Consider the following 22,390-nt stretch of genomic DNA (forward strand, 5'->3'; position numbering starts at 1 on the left):
CAACCCGGCAAATTGCCGAAATAGTACAGTTCCGGCAAATCGGCAAACGGGCAAGGTGCAAATTTGCCTAACGGCGATGGCCGTCCACCCCCTGATCCTTGCCTCATTAGTTCTGATCTATCGAGTGATCTGCCTAAGATCAGGAAAATCAAGGCTAGTCACATGTTTCTCCGTTTCCGAATTCACGCGCACGCTACTAATCCAGCTTCGCACGTTCCAAATTCAAAGCCAAGTCATACCATAACCCTCTGATTGACACCTCTGCCCCTTCCAACTGTTGTTTTTCTTCCACCTGCACCCCTATTGTACCTAACCTCCTCTCAGAACGTTCTGCGACGCTTTAAAGGTGTCACAATTCGACCCGGGATGACAAAACAGACGACCAAATGGGCGGCGCCCCCAGTTCTCTTTTTTTCTTTCGTCACGTCTGCGTCTCACGCTCTCCACCTCCATCGTCGTCTCTATCAGTATTATGGAGACGGGGGGGAAAAGACTCGACCTCTCTCTTTCTCTCTCTCTTGATTTTTCTTTAATTTTTTTCTTTCAAATTCTCGATTGATCTTTTTGTTCTTGATCTAATTAAAAAAACGTTTCAGAATGGATGATATAGCAGTTCCAATTGCGTCCACGTCGGGCGAAGATTCAGTAATCTCGTTTCAGCACCCATGGACATTAAAGGTTTGCCAGAGGTGGGTAAAGTGTGTTGACAAGACGAAATTTCCATGAAAATGGGTTCTGATAAAACAGTTTTTCCCAGTAATAATCGCACTGTCTCTGATAAGACGCTACAGCATCAAAAATCGGGCGAGGGCAAAAGATCAGTGTTTTTCGTTTCAGACAAATCGAGGACGAGACAATTTTGTTAAATGTATCACGACCGTTTTCCACGTCATACAAGCATGTGCAGTTTACATGGGCTCTGCGGTTGACCGATGAGTATGTGCTCTCAAATAATGGTTAGTTTTCCGAAAGTATTTCTGTCTATTTCTATCTAGCTATTTTTACACTTCTTGCATTCCTTCTTACATTTTTTATTTTTCTGAAACTTGATTCTTGTGCTGGAACGATGAGCGTTTGATCTTCGGACCCAACTAACTCTGGAGTGACGTCGACTTGCACTTTTAGGAACTTATATCACATGACTGACCCTCTCCACCTATCCCAATATCTTCTCTCTTATCTCGACTCCCAATCCATCACCTCACTGACAATTCTGTTTCAGCAGCCGTCGACTCGAATCGCCACGTGCTCCTGCACCTTTACTACAAAGAGGGTCCATGCCCGGAGGTGGCCGTCGAGGAGGTCAGAGCACAGATCCTTGATCCAGTCACCAATGAGACCTTGTTCGCCGGTCTGGCGTTGTCGCCGACCGAGTTTTCGCGGGGAAGCGGTTGGCCGATCCATATGGAGAAGGAGCGACGGGCAGAGTTTACCGAGTTGGTGCACAAGAAGGTGGATTCGAATTTGTTGGTCGTGGTTGAGATCAAGATGAAGGAGTCGCTGTTCGAGCCATTGAACTATCTGCCGGATGTTGAGACGGCGTTTAGGAGCCAGAGAATCGAGAAGGCGGTGAACAAGTTTGTTGATGATGTTATCAATGGAAAGATTCGGATTCCTGATTTGGAGCACGTCGATGAAAAGGTAAGATTTTCCAAGAGGCTTAGGCTTGGGCTTGGACTCAAACTTAGGCTTACAATTAGGCTTAGACTTAGGCTTAGGCTTTTGCTTAGGCGTGTGCGTAGGCTTAGGTTTAAGCTCAGGCTTAGGCTGAGGCTTAGACATAGACTGAGGCTTAGGCATAGATATAGGCTTAGACTCAGGCTTAGGTTCAGACCTAAGCTTAGGCTAAGGCTTAGACTTAGGCTTAGGCTTGGGCGTAGGCTTAGGTTTAGGAATAGGCTTACGCTTAGACTCAGGCTCATCCTTAGGGGTCTATCTTCAGACCTACGCTTTCCCGCTTTCCAATTCGGAATCAGGCTCAGGCTTTTAGTTTTAGGATCAGACTCTCTGGCGTAGATTTTCAAAATTAATGAGGCCACTTTTAAACCAATTTTTTCTAGCAGGCTGACAAATTCTCGGTTCACCGGCTGATTTTCATTTATGGCGTCGACTCGGTATCGCGCGAGATATCGGACAACGAGCAACAAAGCGAAATCTGTGAGCAACTCGTGAGAAATGTAAGTGTTTTGAAATCCGAAGCATATGGGCATAAACATGTTGTTCTTCTTTTTTTGCTTTGTTCTTCCAATATTTGGAGACAGAGGGGGAAAAGAGCAAAAGCCATCGGGCTTGTCTGGAATAAGAAAAACATACATGTGGAACACATATACGGACGGGGGTCGGATTACGGAAATAAAAAAGAATAACAAGACTGCTTATAGACTTGTTTTGTTTATAAATCTTGCAATCAGACACCTCCAACTTGAATCTCATGTTACATCTGAAAAATATAATTATTATAATATAAACAACTTCCAGACCTTTGCTCACATCTACTTCGAACGGGTGCTCTCCCGAGAAATCACGTACTTTGATGATTTTGTCACCCTCGTCGAGGGTCTCACCTTTGCTCATCTCCCAGCTCTTCGGAAGGAAGTAGAACGATTTATTTGCCAAAAAGTTATCGAGGTACCCTATAAGCTTCTAGTAATTTTAAGCTTCAATAATATAATTTAGATTCAGGCTGATATGGATCCATCGTTCGCTAAAAAGCTACTACTGGTTTCTGAGAAGTACAACTTGGAGATTTTGAAGATGGTGATCAACGGGTTCCTTGTCGATCAAATCATTGGAAACTCGAACCCGCCAAAAGAGCTCGTCAACATTACACATGAGCTCCAACAGATGGCCCATGAGATGTAGGTCAACTAGATTAAAGTTGAATGTAAATCGAAGAGACAAATCATTTTCAGCCGCGAAAACGAGAATATCGAGAATCTTGTCGGAGCAGTCGTAACAGATCTTCAGGAGCTCACACGTCGAGTCCGTCGGGTATCGCTCTCCCACAGTCCATCACAATCGTCCCATAGCAGGTGAGTCGTGAAATTCACATGAAAATCTTGCCACTAAATTGTTTTGTTTCATCTCTCTCTCTTGAGAAAGAAATCAAAGATTGACGGGAAACAGATATGGCACACTGATAATTGAAACGACGATTCGCAATAATAATGGAAGAAAAAAAGATAATGGACGTTAATGGACAAAAAACATTGACAACAAAACTTTCGGTACTTTTAATGATTTCCATTGTGTACTGTAGCGTTTTAAGGGGAACATTTCTCTAATAGTATAGTTGTTAATGAAGAACTCCATGAATCAAAATAATTATTGTAAAATTAGAGACCATTAAGATATAAGCTGCTAGGTCTTCGTCGATGCACCATGTTGAAAATAGTTTTGCATCAACTTTATTACTTCGTATCTAGGCTCTAGGCATATCAGTAATGTTTACTGATATCTTTGAAATTAGCGGAGATATAAAGTGATAAAGGAACAAACTATTTTCAACACGGTGCACCAACTAAATTTTTTTTTAGAAAAACATATGTATTTTGCTGATTAACAATCTTAAACCTTTGTATAATAAATTGTTACAAACAACCAAATTATGAACTGCTAATGTTTATAGAGATGTCTTAAAATCGACTGACTCGTCTTGAACAATATTAGTAAAGGTTTAGGCAAGAGAAAAGTATTTAGTTAGCTAACAGTATTGATAAAACTCTACACGTTTTTTTTTCGGCACGAAAATAATAGAAGAAGCATTGCACATACTTTTAAATCCAAAATGTGAAATTTCCAAATTGTTCTGAAAATATAAATTGAATTATCTCTACAGACGTTATAAGGGATGTGTGGCAAATTTGGCGAGTTTGCCGAACTTGCCGAGTTCGTCAAATTTTGAAATTAGCCGCGCACATGAAACATTTTTAATAAGAATTTTGCCCAAAGCTAATGGTCTAGATCCGAAACTTAATGAAAAAAAAACAGAACATTCTTTCGGCAAAATATTAGGCAAAAATTAGGCAAAAATTAGACAAAAATCGAACGAAAACCAGGGAGCTTTAATGTTTTTTTTAACTTTTAAAAGTTTTTTTGAGCTCCAAAAAAATTGCAATTTACCGAGTATGATGGTCACGGCAAATTTGCCGAATTTGCCGGATTTACCGTGCTCGGCAAATTTCAAAAATATGGGCTTGCGGAATTTTCCATGCTCGTCAAATTTTTGAACTGCTAATTTCAAAACTTGCCGCACACCTCTGGACATTAAGCGAAATTCCGCAAATTGGTTCAACTTTATTGTCACTGTCAGAATGTAAAATTAACCTTTCCATATTTCAGCTCTCCCCTCGCTACCCCAACAAATGGAAGTGGTTCTCCATCGGTTCCGGCTCCATTCGACTCCCCGACAAGCCGCTTCAAACGAGTTTCCCTGGCCTAAACGATTTCTTGAATCAACGTGGTTTTCCATCACTATATATAACGTGTAAATGAATTTCAATTGACATGCCTACCCATTGATTTTTTTGGAGTAACTTATAGACTGTGTGCACACATTTGTGTCTCTATCACCTCATACATTAATACCTCTTCTTGTTGTATTTTTTGCATTTAGTGTTTTTCATCGTCATCATCATTGATTGTTACTCTTCAACTGCCCCCATCAGGTTTTACTGTGTAGTCTCCTTTTTTGTACATAGGCCACAATTGGTAGGCTCTCAATTATATCCTTATCTCCTCCAACAAGCTATTTTTTTGCAATTCTCTCGGTTTTTCATTTGCTTTTTCTCCTGTTCGGTTAGAATACTTCCCTTGGTTGTCACCACTCGGCACACATTTGTAAATTGAATGAAACTTTTTTTTGAAATTTGACTTATTTGACATATCAATATATGACCTTTAATATTAAGAAAATAATATTTCCTACTTTAACAAAAATTAGGTTTCTATCTTTCCTAGCTTAAAACATACAGAAGTTATAGTTAATTTCCTTTGCGGAATAAAATCGATAATTTCTACTATTGTAAATAGCCGGCATTTTCAAATATGAAATTATTAGAGCTCTAGTTTTCTAGTTTAGGCTAGTTAGGTAGTAGGTAGGTAAGGCTAGTTTTGCCTTGTTTTTGGTAAAACCGATAAAGTGTTGAGCAAAATTACTTTTTTCTAAAACAAGATCCCGGATTTTCAACCAACTAGATCAGTTATAAAACAAATACAACTGTCTAATATCTGAAATGAGGCAGAAATACAGTTTGGTACCAAATTTTTCAGAGCTTATTGGAGCAGTATTGTTGTAAAATACGTTAATTTTGGCACACTCTGAGTGTATCATAGCAAAAAAATTTTTTAACGTTGCTTTACATTATATTCCCACCCAAAAACAAGTTTATTTTTTCCAAAAAAAGAAATGAATCTACAAATAAATGAGAGACATCCAAATAAATACACAGTATTGATCACATGATAGTCTTCAAATGAAATATTTTGGAGTGGTGGTGCAGTGAATAAAATATTATAATTAGTTTGATGTCATATGTGGTGTGGAATGTTTCCAAATGGGGAAGAACAAATTGAAAGAGAGACGGAGAAAGTGCGTGTGTTTTGTGATGTGATAATGATTGCTTGTAGTTTGTAGTTTTTCGTAGTTTGTAGTCGAAGAAAATAAAATGATATTCTAACCGCATCCACCGCATCCACCACAACCTCCGCATCCTCCACATCCGCCACACGCACCACACGCACCACAGGCTCCGCAGGCTCCGCACGCCGCTCCGTCACAGCCGACACCGCACATTAGCATTGGAGCGATTTCGCAGCCTCCTGAAACTCGAATTTATGTTTTAAAATTGAAAGAATCAATATAATTTATTTGGATAAGAAGTACTTTTTTTTTTGGAATATCCATAAAAATTTTGGAAACTGACTAGATTTATTTCGATTTCAAAAAAATCTATAAAGTCCAAAAAAGGTTAGGTTTAGGCTTAGGCTTACGATTAGGCTTAGGCCTAGACTTAGGCTTAGGCTTAGGCTTTGGCTTAGGTTCAGGCTTAAGCCTGGGCTTAGGCTTAGGCTTCAAGGCCTTAGATATACCTGAAAAATCAATAAACTTTCAGAAAGTCGATCATATTTTTGGAGAATCGATGAAAGGTTGACAACTTTTTTTTTTTAGAAAAAGCCAGAAAATCGACAAATTTTCAGAAAACTGATTATAAAAAATGATAAAATTTTAAAACAGGGAATTTTTGGAAAACCAAAAAAAATTTATAATTTTTATATCATTTCAGAAAAATTTATTAAATTTTCAGTAAAATCTACCAAATTTTTTTCTGAAAATTCGATAAATTAAAAAAAAATCTATAGGCTCTGTAGAAAATTTAAAATTTAAAATTTCAGAAAAATTTATAAAATTTTGGAAAACTTATAGCATCTCAGAAAATTTTTAAAAAATCAAATCTCTGTTTTAATTTTTAAAGGAATGAAGAAAATTAGGGAAAATTACAATTTCATTTTTTTCAAATTTCACATTGTTCTTACTGGTTTTGGAAAAAAATCAAAAAATTTACGTAAATTTGATCAATTTTTTAAAACATTTTATATCATATTTCCGCATAAAAATCGATAATAATTGGAAAAATCAAAAACCCATACCAAGTCCATCCTGATCTGCCGACAACAATAACCGATTCGTCGGCAACTGTCTTCCATACCCACAAGCCAATGTCAGTGGCCATTTGTGTGCTTGATGTCCAACCGATGTACTATCATTTCGTGATCGTATTTTGTCAGGATTACATAGAACAAAAAGAGTCGCCACACAGAATATACTGGCAATCTGTTCAGCAGTGTTAGTGGATCTGCACTCGATTCGCTTCCCGGGCAGACGAGCTTGAGCATCTGAAAAGACATGGTGCATCGAATTTAGAAAAACAATTTTAAATCGATTTGTTTCCTAGAAATTGGTGGAATTTTATATTTCTAATCAAAATAACAGTTTTGTGAATTTTCGAAAATCAAACAACTAAAAAATCAATGCTAGACACCACCCCAATCTGGGAATAAATTCAAAAATTACCTCCAATTAAGAACAAAGCAGAACCATCTGCAGATGGAACTTCTAGCTTCTGAACTGTATTCTTCAGCAGATTAAATGCATCAACATGAAGCCTTCCAGGATTTCCTGGCTTTGCCTTTTGCCCTTTTGTTGCTGATTGTTTCCTTGAAAATCCTGACCATTTTCCTTTTATGATCGCGTAGTCGCCTTCCTTGTTAAGGATCACAAAAGCTCGTTCTTCGGCGTTTGAGAGATGCGGCAGGAACTGAAAATTGTTGGTTTTCAGCTGGTTTTGCGAAGAAATTTCTTCAAAAAAATATTATAAAATTTTTTTTTAATATTCAGTTTCGGAGCGGCAGACATATTACCGCTAGCTTGGAAACTTAGTTTTGTAGGTAGGCACCAATATGTGCCTACCTAACGTAGCAGTCAAAAATTAAGTCCCGCAAAATGTCAGCCGCTTGTAAAAGGACTTTTAGTGAAATTTGTCTAGCCGGAAGTTTTGGACTATGTTTTTTAGCTCGACTTGAAAAATATTCTCAAAATTGAGGAAATTAAATGTTTTTAAATATTACTTTTTGGAATTTAAGATTTAAGTTTTATGAAAAACTCACAGGCACCAAATTATTATCCAATTGATCACGAGATGGAAGTGAATCTGCTCCGATCAAATGAGCCATTGAGAGCAACCGTTGCTCCCGCCCGTATACCAAGATCATCGATAGAAGTAGCGGTGCCGAATGGATCACTTGTACTGTGTATTTGGTCCCGTCACGGGTGTCCACCATGCTGAATTTTTTTTTTAATTAGAAAAATTCAGTGTCATTAGATTTCAGTAGGATTTTTTTTAATTTTGAAAGCTCAAAAAAAAATCTTTCAAAAAAACATCGAAAAAATTTCAGTTAAAATATTATTTTGTCTAAAATTTAAAACTTTATCTCAAATTAATTCTGAAATTTTAGAATTTTCAATTTCAAAAAATTGGGAAAATATTTTTTTTATATCGAAATTCAATGATTAGAAAAATGCCAAAATTTATATTGCCAATAAAATTTCGGCTTAAATTCAAAACAGTTGATTTAAAAAATAGAGAAACTTTGGCGAAAACTTTAAATTTTTAAAAATTCTATGAAATTTAAAATGGATTTGGTCAAAAATTTTAATTTTCCGATTTATAAATTTTGGACTGTCAGCAATAGATTTACAAAAAAAAAATCGAAATTCCATTTAAAAAATTACAAATAAAATTTAATTTTTTTTTCATAATTTCTTCATATGACAGTATCAATTTCCTAGTCAAAAAAAGAGCCTATCATACCTGTGAGACGCAATATGAACCGTGGAATTAGCATTCAAAGCTCCTCGATTCAGCGATGCACATTGTGCAAGATAAGCAAGATGAGAGTCCGCCGATAACTGTCGTTCAACAAAATCGCCCACCAAAAGTTGCAGTTCTCGATTCAAATTCACACTCGTTGTTACATTAACTTTCGCTGTGAATTCAGAATCTTTCGATGCTTTTAACTGAAGCTCTGCCACGTTATGAGCACTTTTCGAGTTACTTGGAGGCAGAAGCTGATCTAGAGTTGCCTTCCCGATCAGCTTAATGAGATCCTTCCGCTGTAGGAACATTTTATCAAAGATTTCAAGTTCCACTGTCAAATCCTTGGCGGCTCGTCTTTCGAACGGAAATTTGACTATAGAAGCGCAAGTTGAACTTTCCGTGGGTTGCCAAACAAGTGAGAATCCAGACTTTGTGACCTGTTTCTGAGAGAGATCTGCGTTGAACGTGGTGACTTTCTTGTTTCCATAGCATAGCTTCAACCTCAACTGTTCCCGTTGAACTGGAATATCTTTCAGGGAGATTGAGGGAACATGAATATCCCCGTAGGATATACACGCCAGATCCTGTGATTCGAATCCAAGAAAAGCCGGAGCATTGTGCCCTCGGAACATGCATCCACGCCTCCAAAATGGCTCGTCGAAGTGTGTGGTCCAGAGTTTTTTGGTCAGTGCTTCGCCTTTTAATAGCTTGCTCCCTTTGGTTCTGTCATTCACCGTGTCATCATGCTTCAGTAAAGATCCGAAAATTGCTGTGCAGTCCCGTAGATAACTCGATGGATGGACCTAGGAAATAATAGCAAGTTATTCGAATGTCTTTTCCTCTCTGTCTCGCCTTTTTTGTTCGTTAATAATTTATGAATGTGACGTTACGAATGGCTCTTTTTTGAGTGTTTTTTTTGTTGTTTTTTTTGCAGAATTTAATAGCGGCCGTCAATATTTCCTAGGCCATGCGTGACGTCACTTGTTTGATATACAATATATGGTGGACCGCTTTTTTTTGAGGAAAACATTTTCATTTTTGAGGAAATATTGCCTTATTTTTTAATCGGCATCTGCATCAGGGGTGGGCGGTAATTGCCGTTCGGCAAATGTTTTTTTCTTCAAATCCGGCAAATCGGCAAAGTGCCAATTTTCCGATTTGCCGAAAATGTGTGTTTTTGCCAGAAGTTCTCATTCCGGCAATTTGCCGACTTGCCGATTTGCCGGAAATTTTGATTTTCGGCAAATTGCGGATTCGCCGAGTTGCCGGAATTTTTATTCCCGGAAAGTTGGTGGTTTGCCGGAAATTCTTATTTTCCGCAAATTGCCAATTTGCCGTCTTCCGAATATGAATTTGCCGGTAGACTTTTTGAATTTTTTTCCGTTTTCTTTAGATATTTTCATAGAATTTTCTTACTTTTTTCAAAATAAATGTAGGAAAACTCATAGGATGCGTACAATTTCGCCGATTACAATTGAAATTCTAAAATTTCCGAAAAAAAAAATCTGCAAATCACTAATTTGCCGAAAATGTATTGCCGCTTTTTCCGGCAACTTCTGCAAATCGGCAAACCGGCATTTTGCCAGCTTGCCGATTTACCGAAAAAAAAAAGTTAATTCCGGCAATTTGCCGATTTGCCTGAAAAATCGTATGAAAATGTCTAAAGAAAACGGGAAAAGCATTCAAAAAGGCACAGTTTTAAGTGTTTTCGTCTTATAAAAAATCCCTCCAAAAACTTCCGGCAAGTTGATGCTCGGCAAATCGGCAAAATGGCAAATTACCGGAAATGAAGATTTCCTGCAAATCGGCAAACTGGCAATTTGCCGATTTGCCGTACGGCAACTAACGAAAATATTAATTCTAAACCTCAAAAACGTGTATCAACATAGAAACCGTTTCCATCATGATAATGTTCTCATTTGTCGTCACTTTTTGTAAATTGACATAAAAATTTGCTCCTTCTCACCTGATGTGTATGCCAAATGATATCAAAATCATAGCACGGCGTCAAAAACTGATCTGCATATGTTTGCTTCAACAACAAGAACTGTATGTATCTCTTCACCGCATCCGACAGAAATTTTGCAGATGTGTAGTGAGGCAGTGAAACCTGAAATAAAAAAACGTATTATTGGTCCCCACAACTTTTCTCCAGGAACAACGAGACAACTGGCTCGGGAGGGGATAATCGTCGGATAATCGAACGATTGACACTTGGGGAGATATTTTCTGAGACGCATCGGTGTGTCTGTCTCCTGTGTACGTGTTTGTGTGCTCTACTAGACTTCTCAAAGTGATTGATGGATGAAGTGAATTGGTAAGCACCGAGTGAGGAGAGAGAGCACTGCTAATTGGTCAATAAGTTATTTTAACACTGCCGCTTTTTCGAGCCTGCTATCAATCATTGGTTGAAGCTCAAAACACAGTGGAAGGTGTCTGGCAAACAAGAGCGCTGGCTTAAATTCCTAAGATTGACTGAAAACAACATAATACTAGAATATGCGGAACTAGGTAGCGACCTGAGAAATATTTACATAAAATTTTAGGCGCATTTTTGAGTTTGGGGTATAATTTTTTTTTTAAAGTTTTTCGCAAAGACCTTGCTTACAAGCACCCTCCTAAGAATTCATAGCTTTTGTGTGATGCTTAGTGGGCCGGCCCAGATCAAACTACAGGCCACGCTTAGATCAGTCCTAGACTGTTCGTTCAGTGAGGTTTCGATTGCAAAGTTAGACTAAATAAGTAATTATCAATTAAATGGTGATTTTAGAAAATTAACCTTTCCAAATTCTTAATCAGTGTCTGATTCGAAGTCTTTGAAGAAGATAGTAAGACTTCGGAGCAGGCCCTTCAGAAAGGTCCGGGCTTTAGGATCTTAAACTCCGTGACATTGTTCAAGCTTTCAATGTCCAGCAGCCCTTTCAGATCTGGTCCAAGTTTTGCATAGACGGGATTAAGGTCTGACTTTTTAAAATGTTTAAAACAGACACCAACTATTTTTACGGAAATCTCTACGAGTCCAAAACAACTTTAAAACTTGACTGAAATCACAATGCCGCACTGGCAATATTCCCTATTTGTATTAGCTCACTTTCTAATTTGATACTCACCTGATAATTAAAGTTCCTCTGCCGTTGCACTGCTCCAGCTATATCATAGTTGCACTTGGTTTTGTAAGCCGTTGGCGGAGTCTGACTTGCCAGAAAGTCGTATGGCTCGGCACTACAGTAGGAGTCCCAAGCGCGGACACTGCTGTCGTACCTGGAATGGCCGCTTAGTTTTTTTAGTTTAGCTAAGCTTCGTGATAATCGTTACCTCTTCTGAATCTCGTCTGATGATAGCAACTTGTGATCGATAATCTTGCCGACAAGCTTCTCGCAGTCCTGAAAACAAAAAAAACTACCAATTGCCTTTATTTATACATTTCAGAGTGCCCCCTCTCTAATCTGGCCAATTTTGTTCAGCTCCGCGGGGGGGGGGGGGGGGGTCATGCTATGTATAAACATAACAAGTGTCGCTTGGCATATGCCCCCAGGGAGAATGGATGTTGCCAAGTTTGGTTGTGTTTTGCCTCTCACACCCTCCCACTCAATACGATAGATGGAGAGAGAATCAGAGATGACCCTTCGAACTTTAGGCAGCGTACAAGCGGAGTGTCGTACTGAAAGATGTACCCTGGCCACACATCACCGCGCTGACACGTCTCATTTTTCAATGTCATACAAATCTAAGTCTCTCTCGGCGAGCTTGTTCCCTAGCTCACACGCTTCACCGTCTGATATGTGATACTTGGCACATTTTTGAGATGCCTCAAATGTTCCGGAAATGTTTGTTTTTTCGAGCGCGCTAACGAACCTCTTGATAATGAATCGGACTGAGCATATGAGTGTGCCATACCCAGTGAACATCCAATGGGGGGATTACGTTTAGGTCCGGATGGGCGGCCTGGAAAAATTTAGGGATATTGATTTTTCTTGAATAGTTTTATGTAGTTTTTCAGTTGAACAAGGTGCGCGGAAAAAAAAATTTCAAGAGGAAGGAGTACCCTAAACGGCAGAGGAGTGACGTCACAAGTGGCAATGGGAGCCCATGGCCGTATCTGACATCACAGACGACAGCAGGTCAAATTTATATGTTTATCAGAATTTTATGTTTTTGTGCTCAAAATTTGCTGAATTTTATATGTAGTCTCCAAAGTTTTTAAATTTGAAAAATCGATACTTTTGTGATTTTTGAAAAATGCTAAATTCAGAAGTGAAAAATCGATATTTTTCTAAAATTAAAAAAAAAAACAGACTTTGCTCTACAGTTCGAATTTTGACTGGATGGTATGCAGTGGAGCAAGTAAAATTATTGATTTTTTCTCAAATTGTGAAAATTGTTATTTTTTGAATATTTTTAAATTCCATATTCAAACTAAAAGGTATATAATTTTATATTCGAAATGCGCTGAACTGATTTTATAAAATCAATAATATTCACCTACTAAAATGGATTTTTGCATTAAAAAAATTTTGCTGCTTCGATGCACCATGTTCACAAGTTAAGATACTTGGGAACTTTGCTGCACCCCATTTCACACAAAATTTTTTTGTTGCAAAAAAATCACCTGCATCGGCAACCAAAAAGTTTCATATCTCCTCAAAGCGTGGTTCACAACATCTGGCTCATAGAGCAACGGAGCTTTCCTGTCGATCATTCGAAGAAAATTGGCTTCTCTCTGAAAATATTACTTGAACTTTGTGAATTTCCTTTCTTTATTCAAGTCCCCCTAGGTTTTTGAGGCCATGCTCATAAATTCTGGTTTTTCATTTCATTTCTCGACTAGCTTTTTCAATTGAGCCAGGCAAAAACATGAGAGATTGGCAACGGGGACCCCATAAAATTGAAGGACGGACTTATTGAATGTGCGTACCCCGGGACACGGGAGAGAACGAGTCAAACGGATATGAAATTGACGTTCCGAGATACGATTGGTTTCGAAAATTTAATATCATCAATTTTACAGAAAATGTCTGGTGACCGGAAATCCAAAATTGCGCGTCAAATCTGATATCAATCATCCGAATTTGCGCGTATTGGGTGCACAGAGGTGGGCAGTGTCTCAAAAGAGCGCGATTGAAAAGCTTGATTTCAAAAAACCGGGAAATAATACCTGTACGCAATTGTCTACCGTACCCTTTGTCGTTTTGGCGCGTTTTTCTCAAAAACGGGTGGTCCAGATTTAAGGGACAGTGATCACGAAGAATTCACAAGTTTTTAGATCAAAACTTAGTCCTTAGGCCAACCCGGGTTATGATCGGTAGAGCGCGTTTACACAGATTCCAAGCCGTGTGTTTACCCACGCCAACGCATCATATTTTACGCGCAATTTTTTTACTTGGAGCTGTCCCTTGAGCTAACAATTTGATCTACAAAAATGACGCGCAATTCAAAAATTCAAATTCACCGCAATTTTTGGAGATCAAACTATGTGCTGAAACCGAGCCGATTTCTGATCATCCACGTAAATCCGTCGTCCCCCGCCCTATCCCTAATTCAGTCGATCCATTTGTCGCCTTGGCGCGCGACAAAAGGAAAGAGGCGCCAACTGAATTCTTGATTGAGTCGACCGATGTCTGGGCACTCCTCATTGGGAACGCTCTCTCACTCAACCGAATTAGACTCAACGGACTCTTTTTTTTTCGTGAGCAAAATGTACGGCTCTCGAGAGAAAATAGGGAGGATGAACCGAAAAGTTTCGGTTGAAAAAAAAAGAAATGAAGTGAACGAGGGTTCGATGGAAAAAAAACCAGAAAAATTGGAAGCGAAATAGAGTTTTCGGGGTTTACTGATTGAGCAGTGCACTGCTCAATGAACACTAGCCAAAGGGATGTCTGTACTCCGCGTGGACAACCTTGTTCGAAATTTTTGGTAATTTTTCCGGCAAATTTATTTATCGATTTTGAAGAAAAAAATCGATAAGTGAGGTGCGCGGTGGAGTCGAATTTTGAAAGTTAGGAAAACGTGCTCTACCGTACCGATGAGCTCGTCGTGGACAGTAATATCAAGTACTCGAAAATATTTTTTCAACGAAGAAACCGCGCTCTATTGATAATTGGACGGTGTACTCCGCGTGAGAAATCAATTTGAGCACGGTGGTTCAGTTGCTAGATGGGTGCAAACGCGCTCCACCGAACAAACGTGCAGAACTTGGCCAGGAAGTACAAAATCGAAAATTCATCATAAATAAAGATAGATAATTTTATTGCGGTCATTTCTTATATGCATCGCAAAATCGGTTTTGTGATGGTTTTCGAGATAGTAGCCAATATAGGTTTCCAGACTGAGTATCATGAACCAATTCATCTAGTTTCTGTGCTACCGTGTTGAGAATGAGTATTGAGAAATCGCGCCCTATTGATGATGGAAAACCCCATTTGCTTGTGTAAAGCTACCCCCGTAAATCTACCCCGCTAACCGACATAGGTTTACTGGCCCATTAGATTTTCTTGTAAACATTATTTCCTCCGTATGCAAATTATATAACTAGTTATAAATATCATGATCCGTCTGCCCACATTAGTATCAATCCCACGCGATACTTACCTGCGCAGCAACAACCAAATCAACCGTAATCGCGGCCGACATTTGCGCGGGCGTCGATCGTAGCGTGGCCGCGGTCGCGTAATCCGGTGGTGACGTTGCGGTGGTGGGTGGCGCCGTGCCGGAGCCGGAGCCACTCGGCGGGCTCGTCGTGTCCATCTCGTCGTGCTGCAGAGACGTGGTACCGTTTCGTGTCATTTTTGTATCCTGCGGCAGGCCACCAGGACCTCGAGCTGTTGGGTAGGGGAATATTTTGGAGGCTAGATTCTGAAAGTTTGGATTTTTAAGGGGTGAGCACTCAACACTCGAAATGAGCAAAAACGACGAAAAGGCAGCAAGGAAAACGCACGCACAACCCGAATTGATATCAATTGGGGGTGAGAAGAACAGAAGTGACGGAGGGTCCCCGGGTGCTCCGAGAGCCGTGAAGAAGAAGAAGAAGAAGAAGCAGAAGAAAGGGAGTGAAGGATGGAATTGAAGTGAGTGAGAAAGATAGAGAGAGAGAGGAAGAGAAGAGAAAAAAGAAGAAGAAACAGAGGGGAAGGGACCACGCAGATGCACACGAGCGGAAAACGAGGAGCACACTTACTAGAGGCGCAGAGCCCCGCGAGCAGGGGGCTCCGGGCTCCTTTCAAAACCCCGCCCCGGACGACGAGAGAAGGTGAACCACCCACCAAAAAAGGAGATGAGTCATTTATTGCTACGAAATTCTGCGGTTTTTACTACGTGACCGTGAAATATAAAAACTCGGCCACCCATGTATACGGAGCATTCGCTCAAAAATCGCCTGTAGATCACACTAATTTTCAAAGCGTGTCAGAACGAACTGACGGCCGAGAAATTGAAGATAAATTGATGGCCGAGTTTTTGCTCTTTCTAGGCTACGTAGCAAGAGCCACTCTGTTCGTCCAAGCCGGGTATGGTTAGCGGAAGAACGGAGTGTCGTTCCGCACTGTCTACAAGGCCACGTGGCCCCACACAGGCGTTTTACCTACGTGGCCGCAATATACAAGAACTCGGCCATCCACATAACATGGATACGGTGCATTTTTCTGTAGATCACATTTTTAGGCTAATTTTCGAAATGTTTCAGAAGGAACTGACGGCCGAGATTCGTCTTTTTCTAGGCCACGTAGTGAAAACCGCGCCACAGTTTGCAGCGAAGTGTCGTTTTAAAAAGTGACTGCATTTGCAGAGATGATGTACACAGTCCCCGGGGACCCACCAGGAATATTACGTTTATCGGAAAGCTAGACCACACGTGAAATCACGTGAGCACGGAATTTCCGAAGAAATGCTATTTTTAGATGAAAAAGCAAAAAACTAGAGGACTCGGAAAGTTTCGAAATTTTTACTGATGTAGTTTGTACCAGGCGTGGGCGGCAAACGATTTTTTCCGACAAATCGGCAAACTGCCGTAATTTAAAATTTCCGGCAAATCAGCAAATCGGCAGTTTGCCAATTCGCCAAATTTGTCGACAAAAAGTTGCCGAACAGCAAGCCCACCCCTGGTTTGTACTGCTCAGAATGGTGAAACAATCATGAATTGCACATTTTTCAGAGCAAAAATCTTAACTTTTTTTAAATCCGAAATTTTCAAAAATTCGGCTTGTTCTTCAAATATATGTAGATCTCTATTCGTACTAACATTAATTTTAAAATATCACAAAGCAAGAACTTTTGCTCCGTCCCCAGCCCTGGTGTCGTTAGGAGCAAAGGACTTATTTTTGAAAGATAAAACAGAGTGGTGGTCCCCGCTAGTTTTAACTTTGAGTTTATTGCTTTTCAAATGAGCAAACAGACTACTTCCGCAAGCACAAATGTTAAAACTTTTTTGCCCCGTTGAATCCAAAGGTTTTAAAGTTGTGCGTCAAATATGATGTATTGAGTCCGTAGGTAGTTTCAAAGTATGAATCCTTAAAATTTCCCGAAAATAAGCGATTTTTTGGATCAAGTTCCCTAGGACTTCCATGCAGGCGACCTCAACCTGTCTTGCGCCACGACCCGAAAAGTGTCGGCCGCGGGACAAGAGGGTTTGACTTCTCGTCATAGTGCATAAATGAGACGCGAGGGCGGCTTGAGGCGGGTAGGTTGGAGGTAGGCGTCAAACCCTGAAACCGCGCCTGCCTTCCATGAAAGCCCTACTCCAAACTATATTGCACCAAATTTGACTCCAATTTATTATAGACTGCAACAAAAAAAGATCTTTAACCTCATTGAAAATTATGATGACGGCAACCCCCCTTGTTAGTTTCTCACGGTCATCACATTTTTGGTCTCAAAAAGTCGTCGTCCCCCACCAAAACGCAGCATCTTGAGAGTTAAAACTCTGAAGGACGTGTCATGATTTGTGTGGTTCGAGGTGCCATGTGACAGGTTTGAAACCTTCAAGTGGCCCCATTCAAAGTCGTTCTAATGGGCTCGGCGATCAGCAGTGCTTGGGAACTTTCATTTTGTGTTAGTATACTACCCCAGGTTACAGTTGCCAGGGGATGGCAAACTTTTTTTTTCGAAGCTAAAAAGCTCAAAAGCTAAAAATAAATTTTTATATGAAAACGAGATTTTGAAGGTTTGATGTGGCAGTTTTATGGGGGCTCTTTCTCTTGAAAAATATGAGGTTCAACGCTTTTTTTCATCCCGAAAAAGGAGAAAATCTTTGGAGGAAAAGATGGATGTGGTGGAGAGAAAATTTGCATGTTTTCTTCTTTTCCAACGAAAATTTAGTTGTCTGAGGAAGGAAAGAATGGGCGGAAATAGAAGCGAAAATTACAGCAATTGGCTGAAAAAATAGGATTTTTCAGGCTTCGGCGGGAGTAAACAAGGATTTGCAGAAAATCAATGGTTTGGTGAAATATGTCGGTAGTTTTTGACGGTTTAAACGGAGCTGCCAAAATCAAAAAATATTAAAAAACATTGTATTTTAGATAGAAACCGGCATTGTTTATTTGAACACCATCTTACGTAAGAAGTACTTTCACATTTAAAATACCGTGTCTATGATATAATCAACTGTGCGGCGGAAGAAAGCGTCTCTACTAGAGTGTGTCAACAGGCGTGGAAATTTATATTTCAAAAATGTATCACTAAAAACCTTTTCAATGTAGCTAAACAACTTTAACTATATTTCAGACATATAGAAAAACATAGAATTTTACAGGTATTACCCATCATTTTGCGAACCAATTTTTTGATCGTAAAGTCATGATATTTCTCGAAAGTTGGCCGGCAAATAATATTTTTCGGTAAACGACGAATTCGGCTAATTGCCGTTTTTAAATTTTCAGCATTCCGGAACTTCCCAATTGCCGAAAATGTTCATTTTACGAATTGTGGGTTTTTTTTTAAATTTTCAACATTACAATATAACACGGGAAAGAGTTCAGGGGTATACGGCAAATTTTAAAATTTAAATTTTGAAATTTGGCAAATTCGGCAAACTTTTCAAATTTTCCGTGGTCGTCATACTCGGTAAAATGTAATTTTTTGGAGCTCAAAAAGTGAAAAAAAAATCTAAGTTCACAGAAAACAATGATATGTTTTCTTGCATTAAGTTTCTGATATTAGTTGCTTTGAACAAAATTTTTATTAAAATTTTTACATGTGTGCTGCAAACTTTAAAATTTGCCGAGCTCGGCCACTTCGGCAAGCCCACATTTTTGAAATCTTCTGTGCTCGGCAAATTCGGCAAATTCGGCAAATTTGCCGCACACCCCGGATGTAAATGTATTAAATCTTTAAAAAATTATAGATTTTCAGGGAACGACGATTTGCAGAATATGAAATTTTCGGCAAATTTGGCAAGGCGGAAATTTGCCGTTTTTTTTTTCAAATTTCCGAGAAACAAAGATTATCCGCGCATCCCCAAAAACCTAGTTTTAGAAGTTTGCGAAACTAATTATATACGAAAACCTTAAAAATACAATGGTATGTTTGCAACAACTGATAGAAACCAACGATGTTTTATTTGGACATGTGATCCCATTAACTCTTGTAGCGGGGTCAAGTGCCTTTACTGTGCGGCGAACGGCAATTGCCGAGGTAAATAATAAACTTATCCTATTCCTGAATGACAAATAGTAATTTTTGGTTGCTATTTTTGTAGTTTTGATAACAAAATTATAAAATTTATTGTCCAATATTCACAAATAATAAAGCAAAATCATAAGCTTAAACAATCGGATCAGCCCAAACACAATCCTCCTCAATCTTCAAGTTATACTTGCTTCCAGCATTCTTATACTGCGAGGTAACAATCTTGAACCATCCGTGCTCTCCCCATGGCTCTCCCCACGAGTTTCTTCCAATCCAATATTCAACTCCAGACTCATGATCTACACCCCATCCATGCACCGAAATAATATGATCGATATCCTCATCAGTGACCTCCTTGTAGATACCTCCTGCATAGGTCTCGAAGGCTTTGGTGGCAGCGATTCCGCAGGCAATTGGTCCCTTGTGGTAGATCTCGGCCTTCATCTTCTCGTAGCCATGGACGGTTCCGTACTCGGAGACCTTGTAGAGGGTGTAGTTTTTGATGGAGAAGCACTCGCCGGGCCAGCAGGAGCCACAACGGTTGTAGGGGTCGCATTCTGGAAAATTAGTTTTTGATTGTTACCGAATTTTGAGAAGCACGTGGAGTCAGGCTGTCCCATCACGGTTTGATCTACAAAAAACGTGGGAATTTTTCTCCCAAAAATTTTGACGTCAGCACGTTCTTAACCCATGCGAAATTAGTTAGGCTGTGTCTTAACGGCCTGATCTACAATAAATGCGGGAACTTTCGACGCGTCTAAATTTCCGCAATTCTCAAAGATCAGGGACACTCTGGCACCACTTGGCGCATAACCTGTTCCGGGCGCCCAGCGTTGGGGGGGGTCGAACTTGGAAAGGGGCGCATGGGAGGCAAATGCGTTACCAGTTGCGCCATTTTTGCAGCTTTCCACAGAAATCATGCGAAGCTTGGAAATTCTAAATTCTTGCACTAGTCTGTTCAACCGAAAAACTTTGCACTTTTCCAACAAAAAAATCCGCAAAAACGTCATGAAATTTAGCATTTTCGTAGTTTGGTCCCCCACCCTCAAAACAGCACACACACACACACACACACACACACACACACACACACACACACACACACACACACACACACACACACTTACTTCCGTCTCTCGCCTGGTAGTTATTGCATGTCTCGTGTGGAATTCCGTGCTCGTGAGCATACTTGTAGACACCGCCCGGCTCTCCGCCCATCACACAAGTTCCCGCACCGGAGCAATCGATAACTTCTTGAACTGACAGATAGGCTTGTGGCCACGCGTTCTTTCGCTTGATATTGATACGATCAGCTAGTGCGCTGGTGGCTCCTGAAATTCAAAAAATTGATTGATTTGTACGAAAGTGGCAGGAAGATGACACTTACCGAATGCCCAGCATGAGCCGCAATCTGAAATTTTAAAATATAAATTTTTTTAAAGTCAAACTTTCTCACATTTTAAAATGTAAGAGTTTGCCGAATTAGGCCATTTTGGCTCGGCCATGTCTGGGGTAGATTTAAGGCGCGTTGCGTGTCGCGTCGCGGCTCGATTTGAGTTGTAAAACTAAATGAATTTGTCCGTGTGGAGTACACGACTTTCTCACGCGCTGTCCGTCCTGCCAATGGAGCGCGAAAAACGCAATGAGGAAGGCCAGAACCCCGTGTACTGCTGGGAATCTTCGAAATTTGCGCGTGAAATATATAATGTCCCATGTGCAGAGAAATTCAATTTGAGACCCAAAATGTTCAGTTTTTTGCAGTTTTTGGCTAGAAATCACTAATAAATGTCTGAAAAACCGATTTAAATTCAAAAATTTCGACATTTCCACGTAAAAAAAGCAGAAATTTGACTAAATCCATTACGGGAGCACACAATTCTGAGAATGCGTATTGCGCAACATATTTGACGCGCAAAATATCTCGTAGCGAAAACATGACTACTGTAGTGCTTGTGTCGATTTACGGGAATAATTGATTAATCGTTTAAAAAATTAAAATAATACACAATAATGAAGGAAAACTAAATTAAATGGAGAAAATCGAGATCCCGTAAATCGGCCTACAGTAGGCATTTAAAGAATTACTGTAGTTTTCGCTACGAGATAATTTGCGCGTCAAATATGTTGTGCAATACGCTTTTTTTGAGTTCTTGTAATACAAATTTTCCTCATAGAATTTTAATGACGATACCTGAAGAATGTGTGTTTTTTATTGAAAATTACTTTTAAAAATGCAGAAAAAGTTTTTTTTAAACAATAAAAACTTCAAATTTCGACTAAATCGACCAAGACTCCACCCTCCCACACGCAATTCACAGTGTGCGGCGGAACCCGCATGATGTCTACCGCCACAATAGACCACCTCCCCTCTCCCCTTCTTCTCACAACTCTGGTTCCTCTGCATTTAACCGTGAAAATCTTTCGCCTTTTACTAAAGATTTCCGTGCAAAGGAGCATACATTGAGTATTACTTAGAATTTTTGGAGCCTTCTCGAAAGAGCAAGGCAAAAATATTCAGCTTACATTGTGGAATATGTTGGTTACGGTCAGCAGATGCATAGTTGATGCCATTAGCGTCTCTCCAGTCCCAAGTTTTTGGCAGATCCTCCGAGTCGAAGTCTTCAGTCTCGTAGATTCTATCGTAACGTCTGAAATTTGTAAGCTTGATAACTCCGGACTTTTCAAAAAAAAAAATTGAAAAACTTACTTATGCTCAAAGACTCTTCCAGTTTGCTTGTAGCATCCCTTCAGGTTATAGCGATTGCGGTTGGAATACTTCCGAACCTTGCCATAAGCCGAAGAAGCTAGAATACAAATCGCACAAAGTGCAAGAAGGAGCACAAAAGTTCGCATCTCTCGCCGGAGCAGAAGAGTGTCGACTGACACAAGATGGGAGGAGAATAACAGGGTCAGTTTCTTATCAGGTGACTTGAGGTTGATAACAAGAAAAAAAAGATAATCGACGTTTTGTGTCTGCTGGTGACATTCCACTTGATTGACGGAAGGAGAAAAAAAGAAAGGTCGATTTGAACAATTCCCTTTTCTTTTTGGAAAAAATCTGATTTCCCAGCATTCGTGAACGTTCAAAGTCCTGTGGTTACTGTAGATTTTTGAAAATTTACAAAAAAGCAAAAGCGCGCGCTCACATTGCAAAAAGGGGGCGGAGTCTATTTTTAATTTTTTTTTCAAATCACAGCAACTGAGGTTTAAGTTAAGAGTTTAACTGAAAAAAAAAACCGGACAATTTGAATTTTTTGTAAAAAAAAAACAAAAAAAAACCAAAAAAAATATGCGCGCTCATTTTTCAAAAAGTGGGCGGATCCTATTTAAAAAAATTTTAAGTTGACTAAAAAATAATACGCGATCTCATTAGTTTCTAAATTTAAGACCACGCCCAC

General features: G+C 39.6%; 3 protein-coding genes and 5 non-coding genes across 21 annotated transcripts; 5 read left to right on the forward strand and 3 right to left on the reverse strand.

Moving 5' to 3' along the window:
- Positions 1–589: 589 nt before the first annotated feature.
- Positions 590–4,868, forward strand: F32B5.6 (the record flags this gene model as incomplete). 12 transcript variants are annotated; one of them, NM_001306382.3, is made up of 8 exons in its annotated part: positions 590–689; positions 838–956; positions 1,223–1,641; positions 2,064–2,177; positions 2,479–2,628; positions 2,677–2,858; positions 2,913–3,032; positions 4,342–4,867. In NM_001306382.3, 8 exons carry the CDS (start codon positions 598–600, stop codon positions 4,439–4,441), a joined length of 1,296 nt encoding a protein of 431 aa, NP_001293311.1. In that variant the 3' UTR covers positions 4,442–4,867. The 12 variants fall into 12 exon arrangements, 9 of the variants coding, with proteins under 9 accessions (NP_001293311.1, NP_001293310.1, NP_001293312.1 ...); NM_001306381.3 differs by having other exon boundaries at positions 2,061–2,177; positions 2,683–2,858; positions 4,342–4,860; NM_001306383.3 differs by having other exon boundaries at positions 2,683–2,858; positions 4,342–4,860.
- A 501-nt stretch (positions 4,869–5,369) lies between these two features.
- On the reverse strand, positions 5,370–15,227 carry F32B5.7 (the record flags this gene model as incomplete). Of its 2 annotated transcripts, NM_058621.8 has the most annotated exons (11): positions 5,370–5,820; positions 6,649–6,894; positions 7,073–7,316; positions 7,666–7,840; positions 8,370–9,178; positions 10,342–10,485; positions 11,486–11,636; positions 11,691–11,758; positions 12,231–12,320; positions 12,985–13,095; positions 14,964–15,227. In NM_058621.8, 11 exons carry the CDS (start codon positions 15,156–15,158, stop codon positions 5,675–5,677), a joined length of 2,379 nt encoding a protein of 792 aa, NP_491022.2. The 2 variants fall into 2 exon arrangements, with proteins under 2 accessions (NP_491022.2, NP_001293390.1); NM_001306461.3 differs by lacking the exon at positions 14,964–15,227 and having other exon boundaries at positions 5,675–5,820; positions 12,985–13,074.
- On the forward strand, positions 10,489–10,635 carry F32B5.12. Its single transcript, NR_049987.1, has one exon. It is a non-coding gene; the product is annotated as an Unclassified non-coding RNA F32B5.12 (non-coding RNA).
- Positions 15,228–15,295: 68 nt separating the features above from the next.
- On the forward strand, positions 15,296–15,441 carry F32B5.13. Its single transcript, NR_049988.1, has one exon. It is a non-coding gene; the product is annotated as an Unclassified non-coding RNA F32B5.13 (non-coding RNA).
- A 1,853-nt stretch (positions 15,442–17,294) lies between these two features.
- F32B5.14 lies at positions 17,295–17,425 on the forward strand. Its single transcript, NR_049989.1, has one exon. It is a non-coding gene; the product is annotated as an Unclassified non-coding RNA F32B5.14 (non-coding RNA).
- F32B5.15 lies at positions 17,300–17,427 on the reverse strand. The gene has a single exon (NR_049990.1). It is a non-coding gene; the product is annotated as an Unclassified non-coding RNA F32B5.15 (non-coding RNA).
- A 1,642-nt stretch (positions 17,428–19,069) lies between these two features.
- Positions 19,070–21,859, reverse strand: cpz-1 (Cathepsin Z-1; the record flags this gene model as incomplete). Of its 2 annotated transcripts, NM_058622.7 has the most annotated exons (5): positions 19,070–19,549; positions 20,120–20,323; positions 20,380–20,403; positions 21,516–21,640; positions 21,700–21,859. In NM_058622.7, the coding sequence occupies 5 exons, from the start codon at positions 21,843–21,845 to the stop codon at positions 19,128–19,130; spliced, it is 921 nt and encodes a 306-aa protein (NP_491023.2). The 2 variants fall into 2 exon arrangements, with proteins under 2 accessions (NP_491023.2, NP_001364831.1); NM_001377810.2 differs by lacking the exons at positions 20,380–20,403; positions 21,516–21,640; positions 21,700–21,859 and having other exon boundaries at positions 19,128–19,549; positions 20,120–20,210.
- F32B5.9 lies at positions 21,377–21,499 on the forward strand. The gene has a single exon (NR_003382.1). It is a non-coding gene; the product is annotated as a small nuclear RNA F32B5.9 (small nuclear RNA).
- Positions 21,860–22,390: the final 531 nt, after the last annotated feature.

Source organism: Caenorhabditis elegans, chromosome I, assembly GCF_000002985.6.
Source record: "Caenorhabditis elegans chromosome I".
Taxonomy (NCBI): Eukaryota; Metazoa; Nematoda; class Chromadorea; order Rhabditida; family Rhabditidae; genus Caenorhabditis; species Caenorhabditis elegans.